The 25510-nt window shown below is 41.5% G+C and overlaps 1 protein-coding gene across 1 annotated transcript in view; it reads left to right on the top strand.

Annotated features, from left to right (window-relative positions):
* SLC16A10 (solute carrier family 16 member 10) overlaps window positions 1–25510 on the top strand; it is a 110651-nt gene that overhangs the window by 65201 nt on the left and 19940 nt on the right. The window contains exons 2-3 of the mRNA XM_038761255.1: window positions 2334–2478; window positions 5769–6234. Coding sequence (XP_038617183.1) covers window positions 2334–2478; window positions 5769–6234 — 611 coding nt within the window. The remainder of the gene's footprint in view (window positions 1–2333; window positions 2479–5768; window positions 6235–25510) is intronic.

Below are 25510 nucleotides of genomic sequence, written 5' to 3'. Positions count from 1 at the left end.
TTTGAATGTGCAGTATGCCAAAATTTGCTTGAATGACAATTTACCTTGATTTATTTTGGGGCTGGGTTCTAGATGCTTCACAATATTTATTCTCTCACTTAAAGAAAAATGCTAAGGTATTCAGGTTCACTACTAATCATTCTCTAGCTTGCCTATTTGAATCCTGGACTGTTTGATTTAAGAATGAAATTAGATAAATTTGGTGGAATGATTTAATGACTGTTATCCAATGACTGTTATCTATTACTCTATTTATTTATTACTCTATTTATTTATTTTACTTGTACATATCTATTCTATTTATTTTATTTTGTTAGTATGTTTGGTTTTGTTCTCTGTCTTCCCCTTTTAGACTGTGAGCCCACTGTTGGGTAGGGACTCTCTCTATATGTTGCCAATTTGTACTTCCCAAGCACTTAGTACAGTGCTCTGCACATAGTAAGCGCTCAATAAATACGATTGATGATGATGATGATCCAAGTCATTGCCCCTCTCCCCACAGCACTTGTGTTAATATCTGTAATTTATGTTAATATCGTCTACCCCTCTAGACTTTAAACTCATGGTGGGGAGGGAACATGTCTACCAGTTCTGTTATACTACACAGAAAACACTAAATAAATACTGATTTTTTTTTTTTAATGTTGAGGTAAGGCTTCTTTCCTTTTCAAAAAAATCTTTCCATTAAATTACCCTTTCATAGATTGCAACTCAATAAAGAGGCCTCAGCCTTTCTAATAATAATAATAATTGTGGTATTTAAGTGCTTACTATGCCAGGCTCTGTCCTAAGCACTTGGGTGGATACAAGCAAATTGGGTTGGACAGAGTCCCAGTCCCACATGGGGATAACAGTCTTAATCCCCATTTTACCAGTGAGGTAACCTAGGCCCAGAGAAGTGATTTGCCCAAGGTCGCTTAGCGACATGTAGGAGAGCCAGTATTCCTTCTGACTCTCAGGTCTGTGGTCTATCCACTACACTCTGCGTCTAACATCTTTTCCTTCTGTCCTTCCCATTTCCTCTGCGTTCTTTTCTCTGCTCCTCTTTATAGGTGGGTGAATATAGATTCAGATTCACTCATTCATTCATTTGTATTTATTGAGCACTTACTGTGCAGAGCACTGTACTAACCGCTTGGGAGTGTTCAATATAACAATTATCAGACACATTCCCTGCCCACAGTGAACTTACATCTGCATTCCTCACCTTAAGTCATTAAATCAGGGTCATATTCACCTACAGCAATTCCTCTACCACCCTCCCCTGCCCCCTTTCCTCCTCCTGATAGGGAGATGCTATGATATGGTCTCCTCTAAGAAGGGTTAAACTATTGTTGGAAATGCTTTAGAATAATTGTTAGACATTTTAATGCTATTTTGCTAAGTGTGTTAAGCCAGATGTGTTGTAAAGAAGGTACTGTTTTCACTTGCCTAATTTCCCTACTCAGGGGCATAATTTTCATGCCATTAAAACTGGGTGGGTATCTTATAGGGTTTTAGAAGAATTAAGTTTATCAATACAGGGAGGAGGAGAAGGAAAGAGAAGGATAAAAACCATAGTAATATTTATTAAACACTTACTGCGTGCAGGGCTCTGTACTAAATGCTGGGAAAGAATATACCAGTGGGAATTAGACATGGACCCTGTCCCTCATAGGGGCTAGAAAAGGGAGAGGGAAGATCAAGGTAAGAAGGCACCTGAGTCTACATATCTTACCTAATAATAATAATGATAATAATAATTGTAGTATTTGTTAAGTGCTTACTATGTGCCAGGCACTGCACTAAGTGCTTGGGTGGATGCAAGCAATTCGGATTGGACACAGTCACTGTCACTGTGAGTCATTTTAGAGATGAGGTTACCTCTAATGCACTCTCCCAAGTACTGTTTAAAAAGCCAATTAACTAATTAATAGCTCTAGACTGAAAGCACCTTGTTGGGTGGAAGCCTGTCTACCAACTCTGTACTCTCCCAAGTGTTTAGTACAGTGCTTTGCACACAGTAAGCACTAATCAATACGACTGATTTGTTGAATTAACTCTCCCTGCCATTTCCTCCTGTTCCCCCAGAGCATATGCTTTTTATTGTGAGTTTGTCTCTAGTTTTCCCCTGGCTTGCACTGCTAAGACCGCTTACACTTGTGTGGTTCAAAAGATAAGCTTTTGTTTCCTCAAAAATTGGTGTGAGCCCATTAAGTAGAGTAGGATAGGGTATGCAAAGTGGTCAGTTTATCAGTAAAAAGAATCACAATGACAGTTTTACAAAGTATTTTCTCAGGCCTTAGCTGAAATGAATATTCTTGGAGGTAATCTACCGTTTTCTTTCCCTACAGCCTGGGTGGGCTCCCTATCCATGGGAATGATTTTCTTCTGCTGTCCTATAGTCAGTATATTCACGGACTTATTTGGGTGTCGCACAACGGCTATTGTGGGGGCCGCAGTGGGCTTCATTGGACTCTTCTGTAGTTCTTTTGTGAGGTAAGACTCTGAGGTAAGGTTGATAAGAACTTTTCGCTATCCCATGGTAAATGATACCCATCAGTTGCAAAATGTCAGTTGCTTTTAATCATACCTGTAAATCAATTTACTTGAATAATAATAATGATCGTGGTATTTGTTAAGCACTTACTATGGGCCAAGCACTTTACTAAGCCCTGAAGCCCTGGAGTGGATACAAGCAAATTGGGTTGGATATAGTCCCTGTTCTGCATGGGGTTCAAAGTCTTAATCCCCATTTTACAGATGAGGTCATTGAGGCACAGAGAAGTGAAGTGACTTTCCCAAGGCCACACAGTAGATAAGTGACGGAGTCAGGATTAGAACCTCTGACCTTCTGATTCCCGGGCCTGTGCTCTATCCACTATGCCATGCTGCTTCTTAGGTTAGAGCTATAGTTAGAAATTAAGCCATAGTAGTTCATTCATTCAATTGTATTTATTGAGCGCTTACTGTGTGCAGAGCACTGTACTAAGCGCTTGGGAAGTACAAGTCAGCAACATATAGAGACGGTCCCTACCCAACAGTGGGCTCACAGTCTAGAAGGGGGAGACAGACAACAAAACAAAACATGTAGGCAGGTGTCAAAACCGTCAGAATAAATAGAATTATAGGTATATGCACATCATTAACAAAATAAATAGAATAGTAAATATGTACAGGTAAAATAGAGTAATAACTCTGTACAAATATATACAAGTGCTGTGGGGAGGGGAAGGAGATAGGGCGGGGGGATGGGGAGGAGGAGAGTAAAAAGGGGGCTCAGTCTGGGAAGGCCTCCTGGAGGAGTGAGCTCTCAGTAGGGTTTTGAAGGGAGGAAGAGAGTAGTTGCGTTAAAGCCAACTTTTAAAGTACTGAAAATAATGTAAGGCAGTGGATTTTCTCCTTATGTTTATACATAGGCACCTACCAAATTTAGCAGAGATGGGTTAGCTTGGTAGTTACGGTATTTTATTGAGCGCTTAGATGCCAAGCACTGTGTAAGCACCAAGGTGTAGATGCAAAATAATCAGATGATATGGTATTGCCCTTGCACTTGGATTTGCACCCTTTATTTGCACCCCTCCCTCAGCCCCACAGCACTTATGTACATATCCGTAACATTTATTTATATTAATGTCTCTCTCCCCCTCTAGACTGTAAGCTCATTGTGAGCAGGGATCATGTCTACCTACTCTGTTATTAGTGTACTCTCCCAAGGGCTTAATACAGTGCTTTGCACATAGGAAGTGCTCAGTAAATATGATTAACTGATTTGATCCGGCCTCTGACCTGTATGGGGTTCATAGTTAAAGAGATAGAAGATATCCTTATTTTACAGATCAGGAAAAAAATTCCGGGGAGGATAAGAGACTTGTCCGAGGGCGCAGAGCTGACAAGGGATCCAAGTCCTCTGACTCTCCTGGAGAGGCATTTTAGCTTAGTGGAAACAGTATGACATTGGGAAAGAGGAGAAAGGGGGCAAAAAGTGGTATTTCCATTTCCCATCATCCCTTCCCATGTGCTCTATCTGTAAAAAAAATTTTGATGCCTGCCTCTCCCAGTAATTATGTATGTCTCTCTCCCTGTCTAAATTGTTATCTGAGGGCAGGGAGATGAACCAGGGTACCTTACTTATTTTGTTTTCTGCCAAGCGCTTAGCACAGTGTTTCATTCTCAGTAGATGCTCAAGAAATACCACTGACTGAAAAGCTAAATCCAGAGAACTCAAGTAATAACACTTTTTTGTTTACTTCTGATTTTCTTTATTCACGGTATGACATTGAACTTTTACTGTTGTCAGAAAGTTTTCTCTGAACTTTTCATAGGCAGTGCTTTTCACTCACATTAAATCTGTTGTTTGATTTGGCTCAGATTTAATTAATCTATTTTGGGATCCTTGCAAAGTCCTGACTTTTAACTAATTTTTTCACTTTCTAATTTAGTGCTAGGTATTATGGTACCATTTCTAGCCACATTCCCTTTTACAAGTGAAAACTTAAATTTTTGTTTAGCTTTTTATTCTCCCCAATTTTAATATACATTTAATTTTCCCCAGAACAAGTCTACTCTTTTTAACTCCCTCTGTCATTCTTGACTCCATTAGCTGTTTCAAAAATGCTAAAAATTAGAGGGATGCTGGTAGGAACTAATTTAAGTTTATTTGGCAGAATATATATTACTTTAATTGTTTCTCTACTCTATAAAGACTTCTGCCCAGGGATTGAGCAGAAAATTTATCATTCTGCACATCAGAATATTATTTCCTGTTCTCTTCAGCAACAAACAGCAGCAACCAAAAAGTAGGGCCAAGGTTGATATGCAAAGCTTAGGATTGCAAAAATAAGTACAGATGCCCTAGATCTCTAGTGCTAATATGTTTGATGTTTTTATTTACCAGTCGTGGGTTTCTTCCCATCTGACTACTTTAATCAGGTGGATATTTATGAGCAGATGGATTGTTCTTATTAGTTAAAATCTAATTTTTTTACACATAATTAAAAAAAAATCACATCTATATCTGCAGCATCTCCCTTGCTTCCCCTTCAAGTTTTAAAATTGCTCAAATCCCATGGATCTCTAGTGCAAAAAATCCTAGTGTGAGTGATATGTAGAATAAGAAGAATCCATCACTTCACTGGATTTAAAAAAAAACCTGTAGCTGTGGAAAAATTTTACAGTTACTCAAAGTGAATAATCCATGTTAGGGAAATCTTTTGAATGGAAAATGTTCTTTTTTAAAAAAAATATATATGTAAGTGTTTACTCTGTGTCAGTGTTCTAAGCACTGGGGTAGATATGAGTTCATTACAAGTTAATTTACAGTTGAGGAAACTGAGGCCCAGAGAAGTTAAGTTACTTGTCCAAGGTCACATAGCAAGCAAACTGGCAGAGATTAGATGGGAATTAGAACCCAGGTCCTTATGACTCCCAGGCTTGTGTTCTCGCCACTAGGCCACTATCAATCAATAGTATTTGTTAAGCACTTATTTATGCAGCGCACTAATAAGTTTTTGCAAGAGTACAATAGAATGAATATACATGTGCTTCCCTCAAGGATTAGTAAAATTTTACCTTGTTGAATCAGCATCCAGAACCTGTGAGGAAAAAATACTGTTGCTACTACTGTTTTGTCCAACTGTAGTTCTAAGTACTTATGCAAAAGTGTTGTCAGAGGAAACTGAGAAACTGCAGCAAGTGTTTTCAGAGAAGCCTGTAGTTTTAATTGCTTTAAATATCATACATGAACCATGCCATGCTCAATAGAAACTGCTTTCTTTTTCTCCTTACAGCTCTGTCGAACCCATGTATTTCACCTATGGAATTATCTTTGCCTGTGGCTGTTCATTTGCGTACCAGCCCTCTTTGGTCATTTTGGGACACTATTTCAAGAAGCGCCTTGGATTGGTGAACGGTATTGTCACTGCAGGCAGCAGCGTCTTCACTATCTTGCTTCCTTTCCTTTTAAAAATACTGATTGCTAAATTGAAGCTGTATAATACCTTTCGAGTCCTGAGTGTCTTCATGTTCATTCTCATCCTGGCTGGCTTTACCTACAGACCCCTTGTTTCCGATGCCAAAGACAAAGTCAAGAACAGTGGGAAGAAGGGGTCAAGATTCTCCTTTTTTTCCAGGAAGCAATCCACTCCTTCAAAACAGGTTTTCAATTTCTCCATCTTCAAGGTTCCAGCATATGTCATTTGGGCTTTGGGAATCCCAGTTGCACTTTTTGGATACTTTGTGCCTTATGTTCATTTGGTAAGTACAGTTTTTGCTCATTTTGCGGTGGTGAGATTAATACTTGAAAACCTCTTTGGAGTCAAAACTGATATATCAAGTGTGAATTTGTTCTGGAACATTTTCTTGGTTGTATTCCAGGACTTCTTGTATGTAATTAGAAATAGAGTTCAAGGCCAAGCCATCAGTCAAGTCCATTAAACAGTTCTACAGTGGGTTTTAGCTGTTATTTAAATAAAGAGTTCAAGGGAATGGCAGCTTGCAAGCTTGGAGTAAGCACTAATGATAGAAAGAAGCCTTCTGATAGTCCTCAGTTGATTTTTTTTTTTTTTTGTGTGTGTGTGTGTGAGACTTTGTTATTTTTACCATGAATAATAAAATATAAAATGACCTAAATGAAACACTTAATTGGCATGGGTTTAGAATGGAAGCTCAATGTTGTACTCACCCATTCCAGTGCTGTGTGCATTGGCATAAACCGTCTTCTTCGTAAATGGTGACCTCCTGTAACCAAGTATGTTCACGTTGCTGGATTCTCTGACAACATTCCAGCTCCAAAGCCTAGTGAAAACACATGTTAAAGGGAAAATATTTTATACTCCTTTTCAGAATTTATCCCTCTCTTCAGTTGGACACAGAACATGTGGAGGGAGGGAGAAAGCGGGGAGAAAGAGGGAGATTGTCATCTGTAAGGCTATTGTTCTTTGGAGAAAGGAATTTCTAGGGCAGGGATCTTGAGTAAAGCAGGATTTACTTGAATTGTTTTTATGTTTTAAATTGTAGGTATCAACAAAGGTAGAATGATGGTGATTATAGTAAATGTGGTATTCGCCAAGGACTGTGCTAAGCACTGTGTCAGCACAGGATAATCTGATTGGACCCAGTCCTTGCCCAACATGGGACTCACAGTCTAAGAGGGGGGGGGAGAACAGATAGTGAAAGCTTGTTGTGGGCAGGGAATGTGCTTATTGTTTTATTGTACTCTCTCATGCCATTAGTACCATACATTAAATGCTCAATAAATACAACTGAATGAATGAATGAACCCCCCAATTTACAGGTGAGGAAATGGAGGCACAGAGAAGTTGTGACTTGCCCATGGTCACACAGCAGGCAAGTGGCAGAGCAGGGATTAGAACTCAGGTCTCCTGACTATCGCCTATCTTCCATACTGAGCCCCCGTTTTCCTCTCCTCCTCCCCATCCCCCCCACCCTACCTCCTTCCCCTCCCCACAGCACTTGTATATATATTTGTACAGATTTATTACTCTATTTTACTTGTACATACTATTCTATTTATTTTGTTAATGATGTGCATGTAGCTTTAATTCTATTTGTTCTGATGATTTTGACACCTGTCTATTTGTTTTGTTGTCTGTTTCCCCCTTCTAGACTGTGAGCCCATTGTTGGGTAGGGACCGTCTCTATATGTTGCCGACTTGTACTTCCCAAGCGCTTAGTACACTGCTTTGCACACAGTAAGTGCTCAATAAATACAGATTGAATGATTGAATTAATCTTGTGCGTTATCCACTAGACCAGGCTACTTCTATAATCGAAGGTTACCTTGACCCATACCTGGGTTGTAACATTCCTGGCTGCTCCAAAATAAGTCCAGATGGTTTTTGCTGGATTGTACTCTCCCAAGCGCTTAGTACAGTGCTCTGCACAGGAAACGTTCAATAGATACAACTGAATGAACTGAAAAAAAAATACGATTGAATTTTGGGGGCTGCTGCCAGTTTCTGGCTCAATGGGTGGAATTTTAGCTCCCTGTGGGCAGGTATCATGCCTACCAACTCTTGTATTGTCTTCTCCCAAGCGCTTAGTACAGTGCCCTGCACACAGTAAGTGCTCAATGAATACCACCGATCGATTCTGCTTCTCAAACCTCCACCTCCAGTTGATGAACCAGAATTTCAATGTTAACGCAGACTTGTCTACTGCAAACAGGAAGTAGCTCTAAAAGTTCTCAGGCCTCATGGTTGGTACTTTGAGTCTGTGCCTTGGGCGTGTTGAAGCTCCCAGAGTATGTAATTTGTATTTGCAGCTAGAAGTCCAATTAGCACCTAGGCCCTGAAGGCCCCCACTTCTTTGCCACTGAATTAAATGGAGAAAGGGAATCGATGAATGCAAAATGGCATTCCCCATCGTGGGGTCCTTGAAGTAACTAGACTGTGAGCCCGTTGTTGGGTAGGGACCGTCTCTATATGTTGCTAACTTGTACTTCCAAAGCGCTTATGAATGAATGAATGAATGAATCAACGTTCTTTGCCTTAGTTATTGGGAAATACTGTTAATCTAAAATGAGCTTCAAGTAAGTACGTTCTGAATTAAGGGGGTTTTCTGAAGAACCAGGATTCCAATTAAATTTACTTCCAGAGCAGTTAAGTAGACCTCTTTCAAGGGACTGAGAATCAGAATATATAGGAATTGGGTTAAAGGGGCCTCTGGCCTATCTGTCCCGTCCAGTTTGGTTCTGCCTTTTGGCCACAGTTGTCCCCGATTGCTTCAGCCTTGGCCATAGCAGCCTCCAGTCACACCAGGTAATTCTTGCACCTAATCAGCCTCCCCCTGCAGCAATAGTAGCCCTCAGTCGCTCAAGTCACCGCTGCTGCTGTCCCTGTCCCTGGGGAAAGCGGATGACAAGAAGCAGGTGGATGGATCATTCTTGCCCTGGGCACTTCCCTCTCCCCGCGATCATGGCCAGCTTGGCATTGCCCTCCATCTCCTTCTCTTAGCCCTTTAGGCCCTTCCTAGCGTCAGCCCCGGGAATGTAGACCAGGAAAATTTGGGACATGATGGGAACAACATCTATTGCTGCGTTCATGGCAGTGCTCCCTTTCTCTTCCCCCTTCCTCGCTGGGTCAGGGATGGAGAGAAGGAAGGGGTGGCAAAGATGAAATTAAAAAACAAAACAAAAACCCCACTGGAGCTTGGGGTGTGGAGAGGCAGGGAAGAAGGCCAATTTAGGGTACAGGAGACTCCTCTAGAAACAGGAGTGGAAATTAACTGAAGGGAGGCGGTCAGCAATAGTAGTCATAGTACTACTACTTGATAATAGGATAATTTATTGGTTGCCCACTTGGTGCAGCGCATTGTACTCGGTGCTTGGAATAAAGAAGTAACACATTTCCTGCCCACGAGGATCTTACATTATATTTTTAGGTTAGTCTCCCCTGTTAACAATCAGAGGTCAAAATAAATAATTGAATAAACATATATAATTGAATTCTGGGGTTGGGTATAAATGAATAAATGATTTCAGGACAGCAGGTGAGTCTCTGGGAAAATGAACCCCATGAAATAACCATTCATGAGCCAGGTTTTTGAGGAACACATCACGGCTATATTGTTTGCATGTCTGTTCTGTAGTATATTTTTCTATTATCCATACTAGACTATCAACCGATAGAACCTGAACCCATTCCTATACTTTCCAAATTAATAATTGATCAACGTAAACTAAATCTACTTTAAGGGTCTACCCTATGGAAACGGATCCTAGCACATTTTGGTTGCTCAGCAAATACTTGTAAAAAACTTAGCAGAAATTAGTACATTGCCACATACTTGGTACAGTGCTCAGCACACGGTAAGCGCTCAAACACCAGTTGAAATTGTTTAGGTACTTTAAAAAAGAGGAGCAAGAAGCAAAACCTGGAACTTCTCATAGCCTAAAAAATGTGTCAAGTTGAAAGGAGGCCTGGCATTAAGAGTCTTCTCACCTCGCACGACCCCGTTCACATAACGGTGTTAGTATTTCCTAATTTAGCTGCCTCCAATGCTTCCCAGATGTCAATGCCTTAACTCTCTTGCTTCCTTGGATAAAGTTGGAACCTCCAAGATAACATTAGGTGGCCGTGATCCGAATGCAGTGCTCTTGTTTGTGCAGAGAAGCAGCATGGCCTAGTGGACAGACCATGGGTGTAGGAGTCTAAAGGACCCGGGTTTTTATCCCAGGTCTATTACTTGTCTGCTGAGTGACCTTGGGCAAGTCACTTCACTTTTCTGTGCCTCAGTTTCCTCATCTAGAAAATGGGGATTAATACCGTGAACCCCATGTAGGACATGGACTGAGTCCAGACTGACTAACCGATAAGCGCCCCAGCGCTTAGTACAGTGCCTGGCACATAGTAATGCTTAACAAATGCCTTAAAAAATAGAGTATCATTGTGCCTGAAGACAAGCTTTGGTTTTAACAGTGTATGAATGTAAGGGGGTCACGTCATGCCTTCACTAATGAAATTCTCTATTTTTAGATCCTTTAAATGGCTGCATTGTCTATTTTGTTGATCTGTCAGCTTTTGGGTATTAAAAATGGCTCCCAAATGGAATTTGATAGGCAAAGGCTACAGGGACTGTATTTTATATAATGCATTACACCCAGTGACATTTAATAAATATGATTGTGACTACTACTATTCCAAGGACTAAGGGTTTTTGTTGTTGGTCATTTTCCTTTATGTTCCCCATGCGTTTGATTCTTATTTTCTAAAAGTGCTCCTATCATCAGTGCCTTGTCTATAAATGTCTGTTCCTCTCCACTGAGATTGTTTATCCCTCTTGAGACAGGGACTAACTGAATTCATTTGTTTTTGTATTTTCTTCAATGCTTAGAACAGAGCTCAGTACAAAACAAGTGCTCAAAAAATATCATTACTACTATTGCCGCTTTCTTCTCCAAAACAAAATGGAAAAAGGCGTCTCTGAATTACGACAACATCCTCCGGTTATTGCCTCACTTTCCTGCTCTCCTTCCTGTGAAACTCCTTGAATGCTATCTGAACATTTTCTCCACCAACGTTTTGGTTTTTGTCTTCTTGACTGACACCAAATTCACCTATTTCTTCAAAAACTTGCTCAGAGCCAAGCTAAACAGTTGCTACCCTTTCCCTTGATGCCTGAGACTCCGGATATGCTCTCCAACCTTGTTTTTCACGTTGTCTCAGTGATTGCTCTTTGTGGTGGATGCAGAAGTCTGCCTCATCTGGACTGTAAACTTGCTATGGGCAGGGAACGTGTTCACTAATTCTGTTGTATTGTACTCTTCCAAGTGCTCTGCACATATTAAGTGATCAGTAAATACCACCGATAGGAGCCCAGAGATGTTAACTCTTCATGTTGATGGCTCACCCACAGCTCTTCCTGTCTGTCAGGGCCTTGCCCTTGACCAGGAGGCCAAGCGATGGGAGTTTCAGAAAGCCAGGGGTCAGGATGTAGCTCCGAGGAATGACGGCATCTGGACCCTGCTCAGGACAACTTGTCCTGGGATGTCATGCTGGAAAATCCTGGGGACCTCGCCTCACTGGGATTGCCAGTTCCCAAACCAGATGTGGGCTGGCAGTCAGAGGAAGGGAAAGATGCCAGGGGACTCAAGCTGCAGTGGGACCTGATCTCACAGCTGCGAGATCTGACTGGGAACCTCCGTGCCAGCGCTTAGAACAGTGCTTTACACATAGTAAGCGCTTTATAAATGCCATTATTATTATTATTATCCTCCCCGGACCAATCCAGAGCCTCTGCTCCCATCACGTCCTGCACCTGGGGGCTGTGCGTTCTTCATTTGTGGTAGCATTCAGCTCCTACAAATTCTAAAGCCCTGGGAAGATTTTGGTTGTCACGGGACTCTGGGAAGCCCTGAGTGGTGGTGGTGTATGTCCCCTACCAATTTTCACTGTTAATCAGTGGTATTTTTTTAGCTTTTTTTGCACTGTGCTAAGTACTTGGGAAAGTACAACAGCTCATTTATCCCCATGTGCCTGTCACCACCTCCAGCTCGACCACCTTATTCTTAGGTTGTAAGCCTCTTGTGGGCAGAGATCATTTCTACCAACTCTACTTGTACCGTACCCCCCCACGCACTTAAGTCAATGCTCTGCGCATAGTAAGTGCTAAATGAATATGATCGATTGGCAGGGACTCGGAGTTAGAAGGTCCTGGGTTCTAATCCCTGCTCTGCCACTTGTATGCAGTGTGACCTTGGGCAAGTCACTTCACTTCTCTGTCCCTCAGTTACCTCATCTGTAAAATGGGGATTAACAAGACTGTGAGCCCCAGGTGCGACACAGACTGCATCCAGTCTGATGAACTTGTATTCACCCCAGTACTTAGTACAGTGCCTGGCACATAATAAGTGCTTAACCTATACCTTTTTAAAAAAACAATAAGGCAGCAGGGCCTAGTGGGAAAAGCATGGGTTTGATAGCCAGAGGACCTGGATTCTAGTCCAGGCTCCATTGCTTGCCTGCTATGTGATCTAGGGCCAATTGCTTAACTTCTCTGTGCCTGTTTTCCCAACTTAGGAAAAAAAATTGAGGATTTAATCAAAAGCTGTTTTCCTTCTTGTTTAAACTGAGAGCTCCGTGTGGGAAAGGAGCAGTGTCTTACCTATATAATTTGTTTCTACCTCAGCACTTAGAACAGGGCTTGACACATAGTAAGCTCTTAACCAATACCATTGTTATTACTGTCTAATTCTCTCCCTAGCATTTTTTCCCCAGGATTTAGTACAAATGCTTTGCCCACAATAGGTGATTAACAAATACTAGTGCTACTACTCATTTATTGGTTCTTCCTCAACTCAAACCCTTTGGCTGTTTTCTGGGTTGCTAACTCTTTTCCCTTTAAATTCACATTTGGAGAGCTCATCCTTCATATTGTTTCCGCTACCACCTCTAATGGAGATTTGGATTAAAAAAATTAATCCGATCATGTTGTTTGTGATCATCAATTCAAATAATATACAGTGGGATGATGAAATCAGTAAATTGGATGAGGCTTAAACAATGAAGAAAACAGTTGAAACTGAAAGACTTGACATCCTTTGGGAAGGAGCTTAATAGAATGCCAACAAAACGTCTACAGAAATGGAAAAAGTGAGACGGGATCCTCAAAAGGCAAGATTTCTCTCATTTAATTAGAGATGGGATATTGCGAAGCAGCATGGTGCAGTGGGTAGAGCATGGGCTTGGGAGACAGAAGGTCATGGGTTCTAATTCTGGCTCTGCACTTGCCTGCTATGTGACCTTGGGAAAGGCACTTAACTTCTCTATGCCTCAGTTACCTCATCTGTAAAATGGGGATTACGATTGAGCCCCACATGGGACAACTTGATTACCTTGTATCTATCCCAGCACTAAGAACAGTGCTTGGTGCATAGTAAGTGCTTAACCAGTACTATTATTATTATTATTATTATTGTTATTATATTCTTATCTTTGTCAGGACTGAGTGAGGAGGAGCTGAAGAATTAAATAAAAAAAAGTTAACACTGTACTATCAGAATTTTTTCCCCACAGCCAAGCTAGGAAATAGAGGGAGGGAAAAGCAAGGCAAAAAACCCTTAATTGGCATAATTATGGGCCTGGGTGTCTGGGGACCTGGGTTCTAATCCTGACCCTGCCACTTCTCTGCTGTGTGGTTTTGGGTTAATCACTTAACTGCTCTCTGCCTCATTTCCTTCATCTGCAAAATGGGGATTCAATACCTATGCTCCCTTTCACTTGGATTGTGAGCCTCACATGGAAACTGATTATCTTGCAGCTATCCTAGCGTTTAGAACAGTGCTTGACACACACAAACGCTTAACAAATACCATAAAAACTCCCATCAGGTCTTTGTTTTGCTGGCATGGCATGAACATGCCTCTTCTCTAACCTTTCTGATCGCTCCTTCTCAGTTTCGTGTAATGGATCCCCCAACTGTGTGTGCCCTACAGGGAACGATTCTGGATCATTCAATCATTTGATGGTAGTTATCGAGTGTTTACTGTCCCCTACTCTTCCTTTTCTACACTCACTCTCCCAGAAAGCTGATCCGCTCCCATGACTTCAGCTGTCACCCTTATTCGGATCACTCCCAAATCTTCAATTCCAGCCTTAATGTTCGGCCTCCTAAACTGGCAACTCTTGCCTCTTGGCCGTCTCTCCCTTTGGCTGTCCTGCTGGTACCTCAAATTTAACTCAGCTAAAACAGAATAACATCATCCCTCCTAAATCCACTTTTCCTCCTAGCTTGCCTGTGTGGGTTAATAGCACCACATTCCTCCTTGTCCCGGAAGCTGTCGCATTCAATCTTCTGCCAATTCCTGTTGGTCCTTCGTACGTGTTTTCCAGATCTGACAGTTATCACCGTGGGCTGAGTTTTTTCTTGTAATCACGACTAGACTATTGCATCAGTCTCCTGGTTGGTCTCCTTGCCTCGAGCCTTTCCCCATTTCACTGCCACATGAGTCATCTTCTCGGCCCACATCTCTTCCCTTCTCAGAAACCACTGGTGGTTGACCATACGTGCAGCTACTACTACTGCTCCTAGACAGTTACATTGAATGGAAACTGATTAACTGCACAGACAGTTACCGATCTTGACAGGAAGGATTGGAGCCATTTCCGACCCTTTGAGAAAACACGTGGCCTCAGATTACAACTGAAATGAAATTATCTGGGTCATTGAATAGGTCAGAAATTACTGAAAAAAAATCAGTTCCCTGATGATTGAGGTGCAACACATCTCAGACCCTTAAAATCCAAGATTTCCAAATCCATCCAATGAAGGTGAATGAACCAGCCTAGTTGAACTTCCAACCTTTTGTGAAGAAACAGGGTTCTGGGATCAGGGTCCTTTCTTCCCAATATCTATTCCCTGATCAACCTGCACAATGGATCTCTAATCCATTGTCTCCACTTATTTATTCAAATAGATGTATTTAGCCATTGCCCACTTTATATTTGTCTGTCTGGGCTTTTAGATTGTAAGCGTCTTGAAGGCAGCAACCATGATGAATTAGTCTTTTAAATGAACTGTAGAACTATCTTGAAAGCATCTTGTGAAGCTCAGCAATGATGACATCTATGAAAATAAGTAATTGAATTAGAGTCAGCCTGAAGGTTACTGTTAACACTATAACCTAGGTTGGATGAAACTTGAAGCTCTCAGAGCAGGGACTTTTAACTGTTTTTTTTTTCTAGAAACTTCTGCTGTCCTGGGCTTCATTTAATGATGATGGTAATAATTATAATAATAATAATCATGGTATTTGTTAAACACTTACTATGTTCCAGGCACTGTACTAAGCGCCGAAGTAGATACAAGGTAATCGGGTTGGACACAGTTCCTGTCCCACACTGGGCTCACAGTCTTAATCCCCATTTTACAGATGAGGCAGCTGAGGCACAGAGAAGTTAAATGACTTGTCCAAGAGTAGATACAAGGTAATGAGGGTGTCCTATGTGGGGCTCATAGTCTTAATCTCCATTTTACAGATGAGGTAACTGAGGCACAGAGAAGTTGTGACTTGCCCCAAATCACATAGCTGAAAAGTGGCGGAACCAGGATTAGAACCCACAACCTCTGACCCCCAAGCCCCGGCTCTTTCCACTAAGCCACACTGCTTTTTCCTTTACACTCCAAGTCACAGTCTTTGTTTCCAAGCTCTGTGAGCCAGTTTGGCTAAGCTAGTGGGTTCCCACAAGGCCAAGGTGAAGAGTGCTAGCCCAAGGGAAAATTTCTGGCCTGCTGAAGAGGAGGGTAATGATAATAGTAATTGTGGCATTTTAAAAATGCTTACTATGTTCTAAGCACTGGGGTAGATACAAGATAATAAGGTCAGACATACCTTATTTTTGCCTCAGTATAGATTGCTCTCTGAGGCAATCCCTCCCATCTCAATAATCTAAGATCGGGGAATTCTTCTGTAACGTGGGGGTGGAGTTCTTGAAGACTCTTCAGTTATGGGAAAAAATCTCATTATAGCAACCATTGATTCAGTAGGGTTTAATGGGTTAGGGGCTGATTGGTTTGAGAATACTGTTTTGTCTGCCACTAACAGACTGCATTATATACTTTATGTATAATAGTGTTTCATCATATTAAATGCTGTGCAGTTATAAAACTGTTAAGAAACCCAGAGTACTGTACGGTACGATGCAGAAAGGCTGAGACCCAACGCTAGCAATACTTTGGCCAACACAAGGAGCACCCACCCAACTGGACTATTCTGAATCTTGCCAACTTCAAGGTGGTACTATATCATAACAGGATTGCATTGGGGGAAGAATGTACCTTAATTCTTCCATTGTGCTTTATCCAAATTCTTTAATGAAAACACATGTTATAGCAGAACTGGTCTATTCGGCCTGTTAGAGTACCTTTTGCAAATAAGTACCATTTTATTTAGGCTATATTTTTCTTTCCATCAGCCAGACCCTCTTGCTCCTACCTCAAATATTTTGTGGTAGATTCTGGATTTGAGGAAAATATTTTCAAAGTTAGCTTCAAGGAAAGGCCAATGGGTTTGTTTTTTCCCTTTGGATGAGAAGCAGCGTGGCTTAATGGATAGAGCACAGGCCTGAGTGTCAGGATCCGGGTTCGAGTCCCAGCTTTGCCACTTGTCTACTGTATGACTCTGGGCAAGTCACATAACTTCTCTGTGTCTCAGTTACCTGTAAAATGGGGATTAAGACTGTGAACACCATGTGTGACATGGAGTATATGCCCAACTTGATTAGCTTGTATCTACTCCAGTGCTTAGTACAGTTCCAGATACATAGTAAGTGCTTAGCAAATACCATTAAAAAATAAACCTGGCAGGCGGAGTTTTCAAGAAACAGTTGGGAAAAGTGAACAGTGGAGTGATGGAGTCTATATATTCAGTGTTGTGTGAGTAGAGGAAAATTTGATTCTCAAACAAGAGCTGTTACTGTAAGATCAGATCATACTTTCCAAAGTGTTGACTGTGAGCCAAATTTTATAAACTGGATTTGTGGGCTAATTAATTAAAAGTTGTGGGGCATTGCAGCATATATTGATTCACTCTTCAATCTAGCATGTAGTAGATATTTTGAAGCTAGTAAAATGGCATCAGATCTGTCATCATGTATCTTTTTGAACACAATGTGTTATTTATTGAGCACCTATCGAGTGGAGTGGATGATTCTAAATGTTTGGGAGAAACAGCAGAAGCCCAAGACACATTCCTTGCCCACAAGGACTTTACACTCTTCAGCCGAGGGTCTAGGTGTGGCTACGGCAAATACATATATTGTAAGGGTAGGCATCAAGCAAAGTGGAGGATTTTGGGGAAGTTGTTTACGGCTCAGGAGGCTAATATGAATCAGTACAAACCAAAACTAAAGGCCTCAGCCTGACTTTTCTCCAAAACAGGAGGAGGAAAGACCCCAAGGCCTGTCCAGATCTCCCCAGTAAAGTGCTGACATCCCCTGAGATCAGCGGGGTGAATATACTTCGGGTTTCCAAAGATGGAGGGAAGGGAGGCCCATAGATAGACTGATGGATCCTAGAGACCAGACCAATTTGGGGACTTGCCGTCCCAGGGATTGGTCACTGAGAATGACTGACTGTCTGGTCTGTACCAAAGAGGTAAAGCATTTGGGATCACCTTAATGGGTGCGGTGGAGAGGAGTACGTCTCTCCTTCATTCTTAAATAGCAGTGGATGCAAGAGCTGAGGATGGACATAAATACCTAAGTCCAATAGGGGGAATAAAGAGTTGATAAGAATCAGGACACGAGTCTATAGAGTATTTTATTTAGAGAAATTAGTTTGGACCAAGCCAACTAATTATCCAGCATAGTATTTGGCCTATTTCTATATTGCCAAATTATCCAGTTATTTTGGGACACCAAAATGTGGCATTACCCAAATAGCTAAGTCTGACTGAAATATCACACATAGCCATATTATTCAGTCCAAAGTGTGTTTCTAGGTTCCAGTTCTCTGAATTATGTGCATTGGTAGATACATATGCTGTTTGCTATTTTATTGACTTTCCATATGAAAACTGAGGGTTCTAGACTGGTGCTGGCAACAGGAGTGATTGCTGGGAGTATCACCAGACATTTTGTAACCTATATCCTGTTTTATTGCACATGTATACTTTCTGTGTAAAGCAAGCTCACTGTAGCTGTGTACCACAGAGGATAAAGTATACCTGCTGGTGTAGCTATCCCTATCACTGGCAATCTTTCAGTGAGTCTTTCATCCAGGCACTTGAGCAGATAGCTGGGAAAAGAAAGCAGGTACCTCCCTCCTTCTGGCCCTCCACCACCACTGCTAAAGCACATGGGGCCAGGACCCCAGCCCTAAAGCCCCCTGAAATAAGGACCAGAAGCGGGACAGAGAACGCCCAAAGAAATCGTGACAGGCCCACTTGGAGAGAAGAAAAAGCAGTAGGAGAAACTGAAGGGCGAGTTTGAGATCAGAAAAGGAGCGGAAACAGTGGATGACAGGAGGAAAATTGTGTGACTGGCAAAATAAAAAACCAAGAAGGGAAAATGTGCAAAGGCAGAACACGGGTATGAGAGGGACAGGGAATAGAAGAAATAAATCAGAGGCATGAGTCAAAGGAAAGAGGAAGAAATTGACTTTCTGGCAGAGTGAATAGGAGTGGCTGGTAGCTAATTGAAATGGAAGAACAGAAATAAGGGAAAGTACAACGTCTATGAGACAACTGAGTATTTTTAGATTAGGGTTTTATAAATCTGAAAAACAGCAGATTTAAGTACCAGTTTTAAATGTAGAAGGGAAAGCTATTAGCTAAGAACAGGAACTGCAAGTATTTGCTTGACTATCTTGGCTAGCTAGAAATATTTTAAGTACATAAAATATTTTGGACACTATATGAAATTGGGAAAAAACCAGTTCCTGCCTAGCAGTGATTTGCATTTTAAAGCGACAAAAGTAGTAGTAGTGGAAATATTTATTGAGCGCCTGTTGGGTGCCATGAATTGTACTAAGCACTTGGAAAGTGTAAACGTGGCAAATTCCCTCAGGAGTCATGGAAGAAATACATAGAAAAGTATGAACAAACAGAGTAGTCCATATATAATGTTTATATAATATATAATGTTTATATAATATAATATAGTTTATATAATTATAAATGAATTCAATTATAGTACAGTTGAATATATATATACATATATGTGCTGACGATGCATATAAATAAGTTATTTAGGGCTGCTGATGAATTTAAACAATTTAAACCTGGATGGAGCAATTTGATTCAGCCACCAGAAATGCAGTAGAGATTTTTTTTTTTTTTTTTACTCCCGAATTGGAAGATCATATGTCTGAGAAGCAGGGTACAAGCAGTATGAACTTGTCAAATAATGGATGCAGTATCAGTATGATGGAAACTTTTTATATTTCCTTGGTTTGGAAACCGATCTTTAGTTGCCCATGGATATTTTCCATGCATCTACGAGTGTGACCATGTCATAGAGTGAATGCCTTTTTCAGATCAGATTCCCAGGGGGAAAATGATGAGGCCATTAAAAATGAGCCAATGCTTTGCTCACGTGGCTTAAATCCAATAAGGAAAACAAGAGAGGCAAACATGAAGTCAGCCAGAATAAACACAATAATTACAAGAATGCTTTGAGGGTGAAAAGTGGATCAGCAGAATCTCCTGTCAGTGATCCGGAGACAACGTAGGAGCCCTGAGCCCTGAAAATGGGAGAGGAAGACCCAGATTAGTGGTAACAGATGTTAGGTGTGTTGCTCAAGTGCAGTGTGAAAGTGGCAGCAGCCTTATGACTGCAAAGAGCTCTCATTTCACCACGCCTGCCCTGAATATTCCTGGAATTGTGCAATTCTCAAGACACCTGGGACATAGATTCTTTGTGCTTCATTGGCTTGGCATAGAAACCAAGATTCTCTGGACGGGGCATGATGTCCCTGGAATCCCGCCATTCCCCTGTTCCTCCTATGTATGCTTTACACCCTGCTGAAATCCTAGCTCCTTTAAGAAACCTTCCCTGACAAACCTCTCACTTGCCCACCTTATTTGCTGTCCTTTTTGAGTCACCACCTCTGCACTTGCATCTATACCATCCCTACCCCCATAGCACTTATGTACATCTCCTATATGTTTTCCCTATATGTAATTTATTTTAATGTCTGTCTCCTCCCCTCAGACTGGAACCTTCTTGAGGGCAAGGATCAAGTCTACCAACTCTGTTGTACCGTACTCCTCCAAATGCATAGAACAATGCTCTCCATGTTGTAAGCGCTCATTAAATAACCTCAGAGTTTCTGTTTGAGGCAGAGTAGGATGGGGAACCACTGGATGTTTTTGAGGAGTGGGGAGATGTGCACAGAACTTTTTTTAGAAAAACTATCTGGGCAGTGAAGCGCAGTGTAAGGAGAAGCAGCATGGCCTTGTGGAAAGCGCACAAGCCTGGCAGTAAGAGAGTGTTACGTCCCAATAGAGTCAATGAGGGACGGGCTGGTTTGTGACTCAGCTTTGTAGATGGAATAAACCATGATATTCCGTATCACGGTAAAACATTAACTGGCGTACAGAAAAACATTAATAGTAAAGGATCCTGCTTCTGTAGTTGCCTTTCCTCTTATTCCTGCTCCCCGACCCCTAACTTCAAGCATCAGGGCTGTTTCAGGCCAACCAACCGATGGCATTTTTTGAGAACTTACTCTCTGCACTGCATGATACAATGGAGTTCATAGAAATGATGCCTGACCCCTCCTGCTCTTTTCCCAACTTTTGTCCATCCCACAGCGCTACATACGTATCCATCTCTAACTTTAATGTCTCTCTCCCCCTCTAGCCTGTAAGTTCCTCGTGGGAAGGAATCATTTCTATGAACTCCATAGTGAACAGAATAAGTTCTCTAAAAATGCCATCAGTTGGTTGCTTGTCTTAGACTGCAGATGCCTAGTTTAGTGCCCCTCCCATCCCCAAATCTTTGCTTAAGTGTAGAGAAGAGGTGATGGAACAAGGCTGTAAGCAGGAGAAGAAAAAGAGATGAGATCTGGTGGAGTAGTATCTTCTAAAAATAGGATATTCTAGTTAATCAAGTCACAACAAAAATGGTATTTTGTTTTAGCTTTCTTTTGAAGGAAGTCCTCCCAAGTCCTTGCACTTCCCCTCTCCAGAATGGGACCTTAAGAAGCCTAGCAACAATAGCCAATTACTGTGGTGTTTGTCTAGGAGATGCCAGCATTCACTAAGCTGCTGTCTCTAAACTATATTCACTGGCTTTCTTATGGTCAAAAAATTACTATCACTGGCTTTCTTATGATCAAAAAATTACTAACGTAGGGGATATTCTCTTTTCAGCTTTGTGAGTTCAATTTTAGATTTCCAGTTTTTTTGGCTAAATAGTTTTTGAGAAGAAATGCTTTTATAATTTGAACACCTTTTTATTTAGGTTACTTAAGGAAGGAGAATCATCTGACTAGTGGAATGGCTTAGTGGAAAGAGCACAGACCTAGGGGTCAGAGGACCTGGGTTCTAATTCTTTCTCTGCCGACTGCTTGCAAGACTTCGGGAAAGTCACATAACTTCTGTCTGTCTCAGTTACCTCATCTGTAAAATGGGAATTAAACCTCCATTCAATTTAGATTGTGAGCCCCATGTGGGACAAGGACTGTATCCAACCTGATAAACGTGTATCTACCTCAGCACTTAGAACAGTGCTTGTCACATAGTACTAAACCGATACCATAAGAAAGAAAAGAAGTTGGGTTGTAATACTGGCCCGGCCACTTGTCTGCTGTGTGATCTTGGACAAGTCACTTAACTTCTCTGTGCCTTGGGTACCTCACATGTAAAATGTGGGACATGGCCTATGTCCAACCTGATTAGCTTGTATCTGCTTAGTACAGTTCCTGGCACATAATAAGTGCTGAACAAATACCATAAAAGGGCGAGGAGGTTTGGTGGGGGGGTGTCAGTTGAACAACAGGTGAATGCATTTAACACTAATAATATTTCTAGTACAGTGCATCAAAAATCCACAGCCACTAAGAAACAAGATTTTTCTTGAAATCATGCAGATTAGTGATGACTGAAATGTTGCTGGCATAAGAAGGAAGGTTGGTAGAAACAAATTAATCTTGGGGTGGCTGCAACTTCCAACTTCCAGGAAATCCTAACTGAACAATCTTCAGGGGTCATGAAACAGAGCAGGTGAAAAATATAGTCACCACTAATTAGAGGGTAATTATCCTCAAAAAGTAATTTGGCATCCATGTGTTCTGAACCACATCAAAGGAAGGCCTGGCAATTCAGTCTTTTGCCAGGAGCAAGAATGGAAACCATGTCCATTCTTAAAGATCCAAAAGACTATTTTCTGGGCTTGTTTCCAGCACTGGATTAACTCACTGAATGGAGTCTGAATTCCAGTCCAAATGTAGAACATAGTACTTTATCTGATTTTTTTTGTTTGTTTTCTCCCCCAGGACTTAGCTGAAGTCTGTGGTCCTTTCACTGCCCCTGGCAATTAAAGCTCACCTAGGTTTTGGTTGCCTGACTCCTAGAGTGTTAACTACCTTAGTATCGTTTTTCCTTTAGTGATGGGAACTTTTCTATTTCTAAACTCAGTCAATTCATTCAATCGTATTGAGTGCTTAACTGTGTGCAGAGCACTGTACTAAGCACCTGGGAGAGTATAACAGAGTTGGTAGGTGTGTTCCCTGCCCACATTGTTTTCATGAATACCAGGAACCTGGCAAATCTATGTCTGTCCTAACTCCCCAGTGAGGAGTGGCAGGGGGATTAAAAGACGAGCTGGATCTGAACAGAGAGAAGCTGTACTTCCACCTCACCCCAACTCGTAAGTGCTTAACAAATACCATAAAAAAAGGAAAACAAGAAAAATGAAAAAAAAGACATTCCTTCTCTGTGTTAAGTGCTGGGGTAGATATAATCAGGTTGGACACAGTCCTTGTCTTAATCCCCATTTTACAGATGAGGTAACTGAGGCCCAGAGAAGTGAAGTGACTTGCCCAACAGACAAGTGGCGGAGCTGGGATTAGAACCCAGATCCTCTGACTCCCAAGTCCATTTTCTTTTCAGTAGGCCATGCTGCTTCTTCAGCTTAGTGGAAAGAGCACGGGCTCGGGAGTCAGATCTCGTGGGTTCTAATCCTGGCTCTGCCACTTGTCAGATGAGTGACTATGGGCAAGTCACTTAACTTAACTTAACTTGATTCAGTCACCTCATCTGTAAAATGGGGATTAAGACTGAGCCCCAAGAGGGACAACCTGATTACCTTGTACCTTCCCCAGTGCTTAGAACAGTGCTTGGCCCATAGTAAGCGCTTAACAAATACCATCATCATCATCACTTACTAAATGCCATGCACTGTTCTAAGTACCAGAGTAGATAGAAGATTGAACACAGTCTAAGTGGGAAGGAAAATAAGGTAGTTGCTCTTTCTTTTTTTTAATGGCATTTATTAAGCACTTACTATGTGCAAAGCACTGTTCTAAGCGCCGGGGAGGTTACAAGGTGATCAGATTGTCCCACGGGGGGCTCACAGTCTTCATCCCCATTTTCCAGATGAGGTAACTGAGGCCCAGAGAAGTTCAGTGACTTGCCCAAAGTCACACAGCTGACAATTGGCAGAGCCGCGATTTGAACCCATGACCTCTTTCCACTGAGCCACGCTGCTTTTGTATGTATTATTTTTATCCCATCGTTTCCTCCTACCTGTCACACATTTTAGTGTCTGTGTCCCCTGTTAGAGAGCAGAGAACTTAAGAGCAGGGGGAGATGAGTAGAACTGAGCTTCTAGGGTCATCTGTCTGTCACTTTACTCATTTTACTTCATCTATACTTTATACTCTGCTTCGTATACTTCTTGATTTTTCACTTGGAATGCAGGAAGCAGCATGGTCTGGATAAACAGGCTTGGCTGTCAGAAGACCTGGGTACAAATTCTGGCTCTGTGACTTGTCTGCTGTGTGACCCTGGGCAAGTCACTTCACTTCTCTGGGCCTCATCTGTACAATAGGGATTAATAAAATGGTGAGTCCCATGTGGGACAGGGACTTTGTCCCAACCTGATTACCTTGTATTTACCCCAGAACGTAGAACAGTGCCTGGCAAATAGTAAGTGCTTCATGAATTCCATTAAAAAAAAAAGTTTTTGTATATCACTAAGTATGGAATGAATATCTCGCATATGGACAGGCTCAGTGGAGTCCTGTAAATATACAGATTCTTCAAAAATGAGCAGTAAATATCTGTTCTTCCTCCTCCTTACCCTGTGGGATCAGAGACTAGGTCTGCCCAGCTTAGAGAATGGTGACTGGAACATTGTAAGTGCATACAAATACTATTAATAGTATTTTATCAAATTGTAAAATTGCAGAAACGGAATGGCATTCCTTCTATCCATCACATCACAACCAGCTTCTCTTCAATGGTGTGTTTGCTCAGCCAACACTTTGATATGTCATTTTTGGCAAAACTGTGGAGCCAGAAAGTATTATTTTCTTCCTTGTTCAACAGTAATGTTCTAATTGCACTTACACTGACCTATGCTGCATTTCTCCTCCTGTTACTGAATGTAACGGGAAACAGAGGAGCAGGATGGCCTAGTGGAAAGAGCATGGGCTTTTGAGTCAAAGGACATGGGTTCTAATCCCGACTCTGCCACTCGTCTGCTGTGTGACCTTAGGCAAGTCAACTTAAATTCTCTGTGTTTTAGTTACTTCATCTGTAAAATGGGGATTAAAGTGTGAGCCCCAGGTGGGACAACCTGATTACCCCGTGTCTATCCCAGAGCTTAGAACAGTGCTTGGCACATAGTAAGCGCTTAACAAATACCATTATTTTTATTATTATTATTATTATGTACGACTTTGACCATTTAAATGAATGGATTCTTCATATATTGTCTAATTAGTCTTTGAGAGATTTGTTCCAAGCCCAATTCTTTCTGCAGTTCTTGAATTTTACTTTATAATTTTGAAACATTGATTGCAAATAGCAAGCCCTTAACAAAGAGGTAATAATAATAATAATAATAATAATAATAATGACATTTATTAAGCGCTTACTATGTGCAAAGCACTGTTCTAAGCGCTGGGGAGGTTACAAGGTGATCAGGTTGACCCACGCGGGGCTCACATTCTTAATCCCCATTTTACAGATGAGGTAACTGAGGCACAAAGAAGTTAAGTGACTTGTCCAAAGTCACACAGCTGGCAATTGGCGGAGCCGGGATTTGAACCCATGATCTCTGACTCCAAAGCCCGGGCTCTTTCCACTGAGCCGTGCTGCTTCTCATCACAGGTACATTAACTCTTTGTGAGACAGCCCAATAGGTGAACTCCAAAAGTAGAGAAGTGGGGAAAATGGCCCAGAACATTTTGGAAACAGGAATCTCCTCACTGTTCAACCCCCTTTCCAGAGGGAAAATTATTTTGAAGAGGCTGCCAGCCATTCACCTGGTGACATCTTCTGCAGCACAGCAATTTACCAGAGAGGAATTAAGAGCAAGGAGGAAAAGCTAGGAATGTGGGG

This window comes from Tachyglossus aculeatus, chromosome 19 (assembly GCF_015852505.1).
Source record: "Tachyglossus aculeatus isolate mTacAcu1 chromosome 19, mTacAcu1.pri, whole genome shotgun sequence".
Taxonomy (NCBI): Eukaryota; Metazoa; Chordata; class Mammalia; order Monotremata; family Tachyglossidae; genus Tachyglossus; species Tachyglossus aculeatus.
The sequence above is the reverse complement of the archived record's forward strand: the minus strand, read 5'-3'. Positions and strand labels throughout refer to the sequence as shown.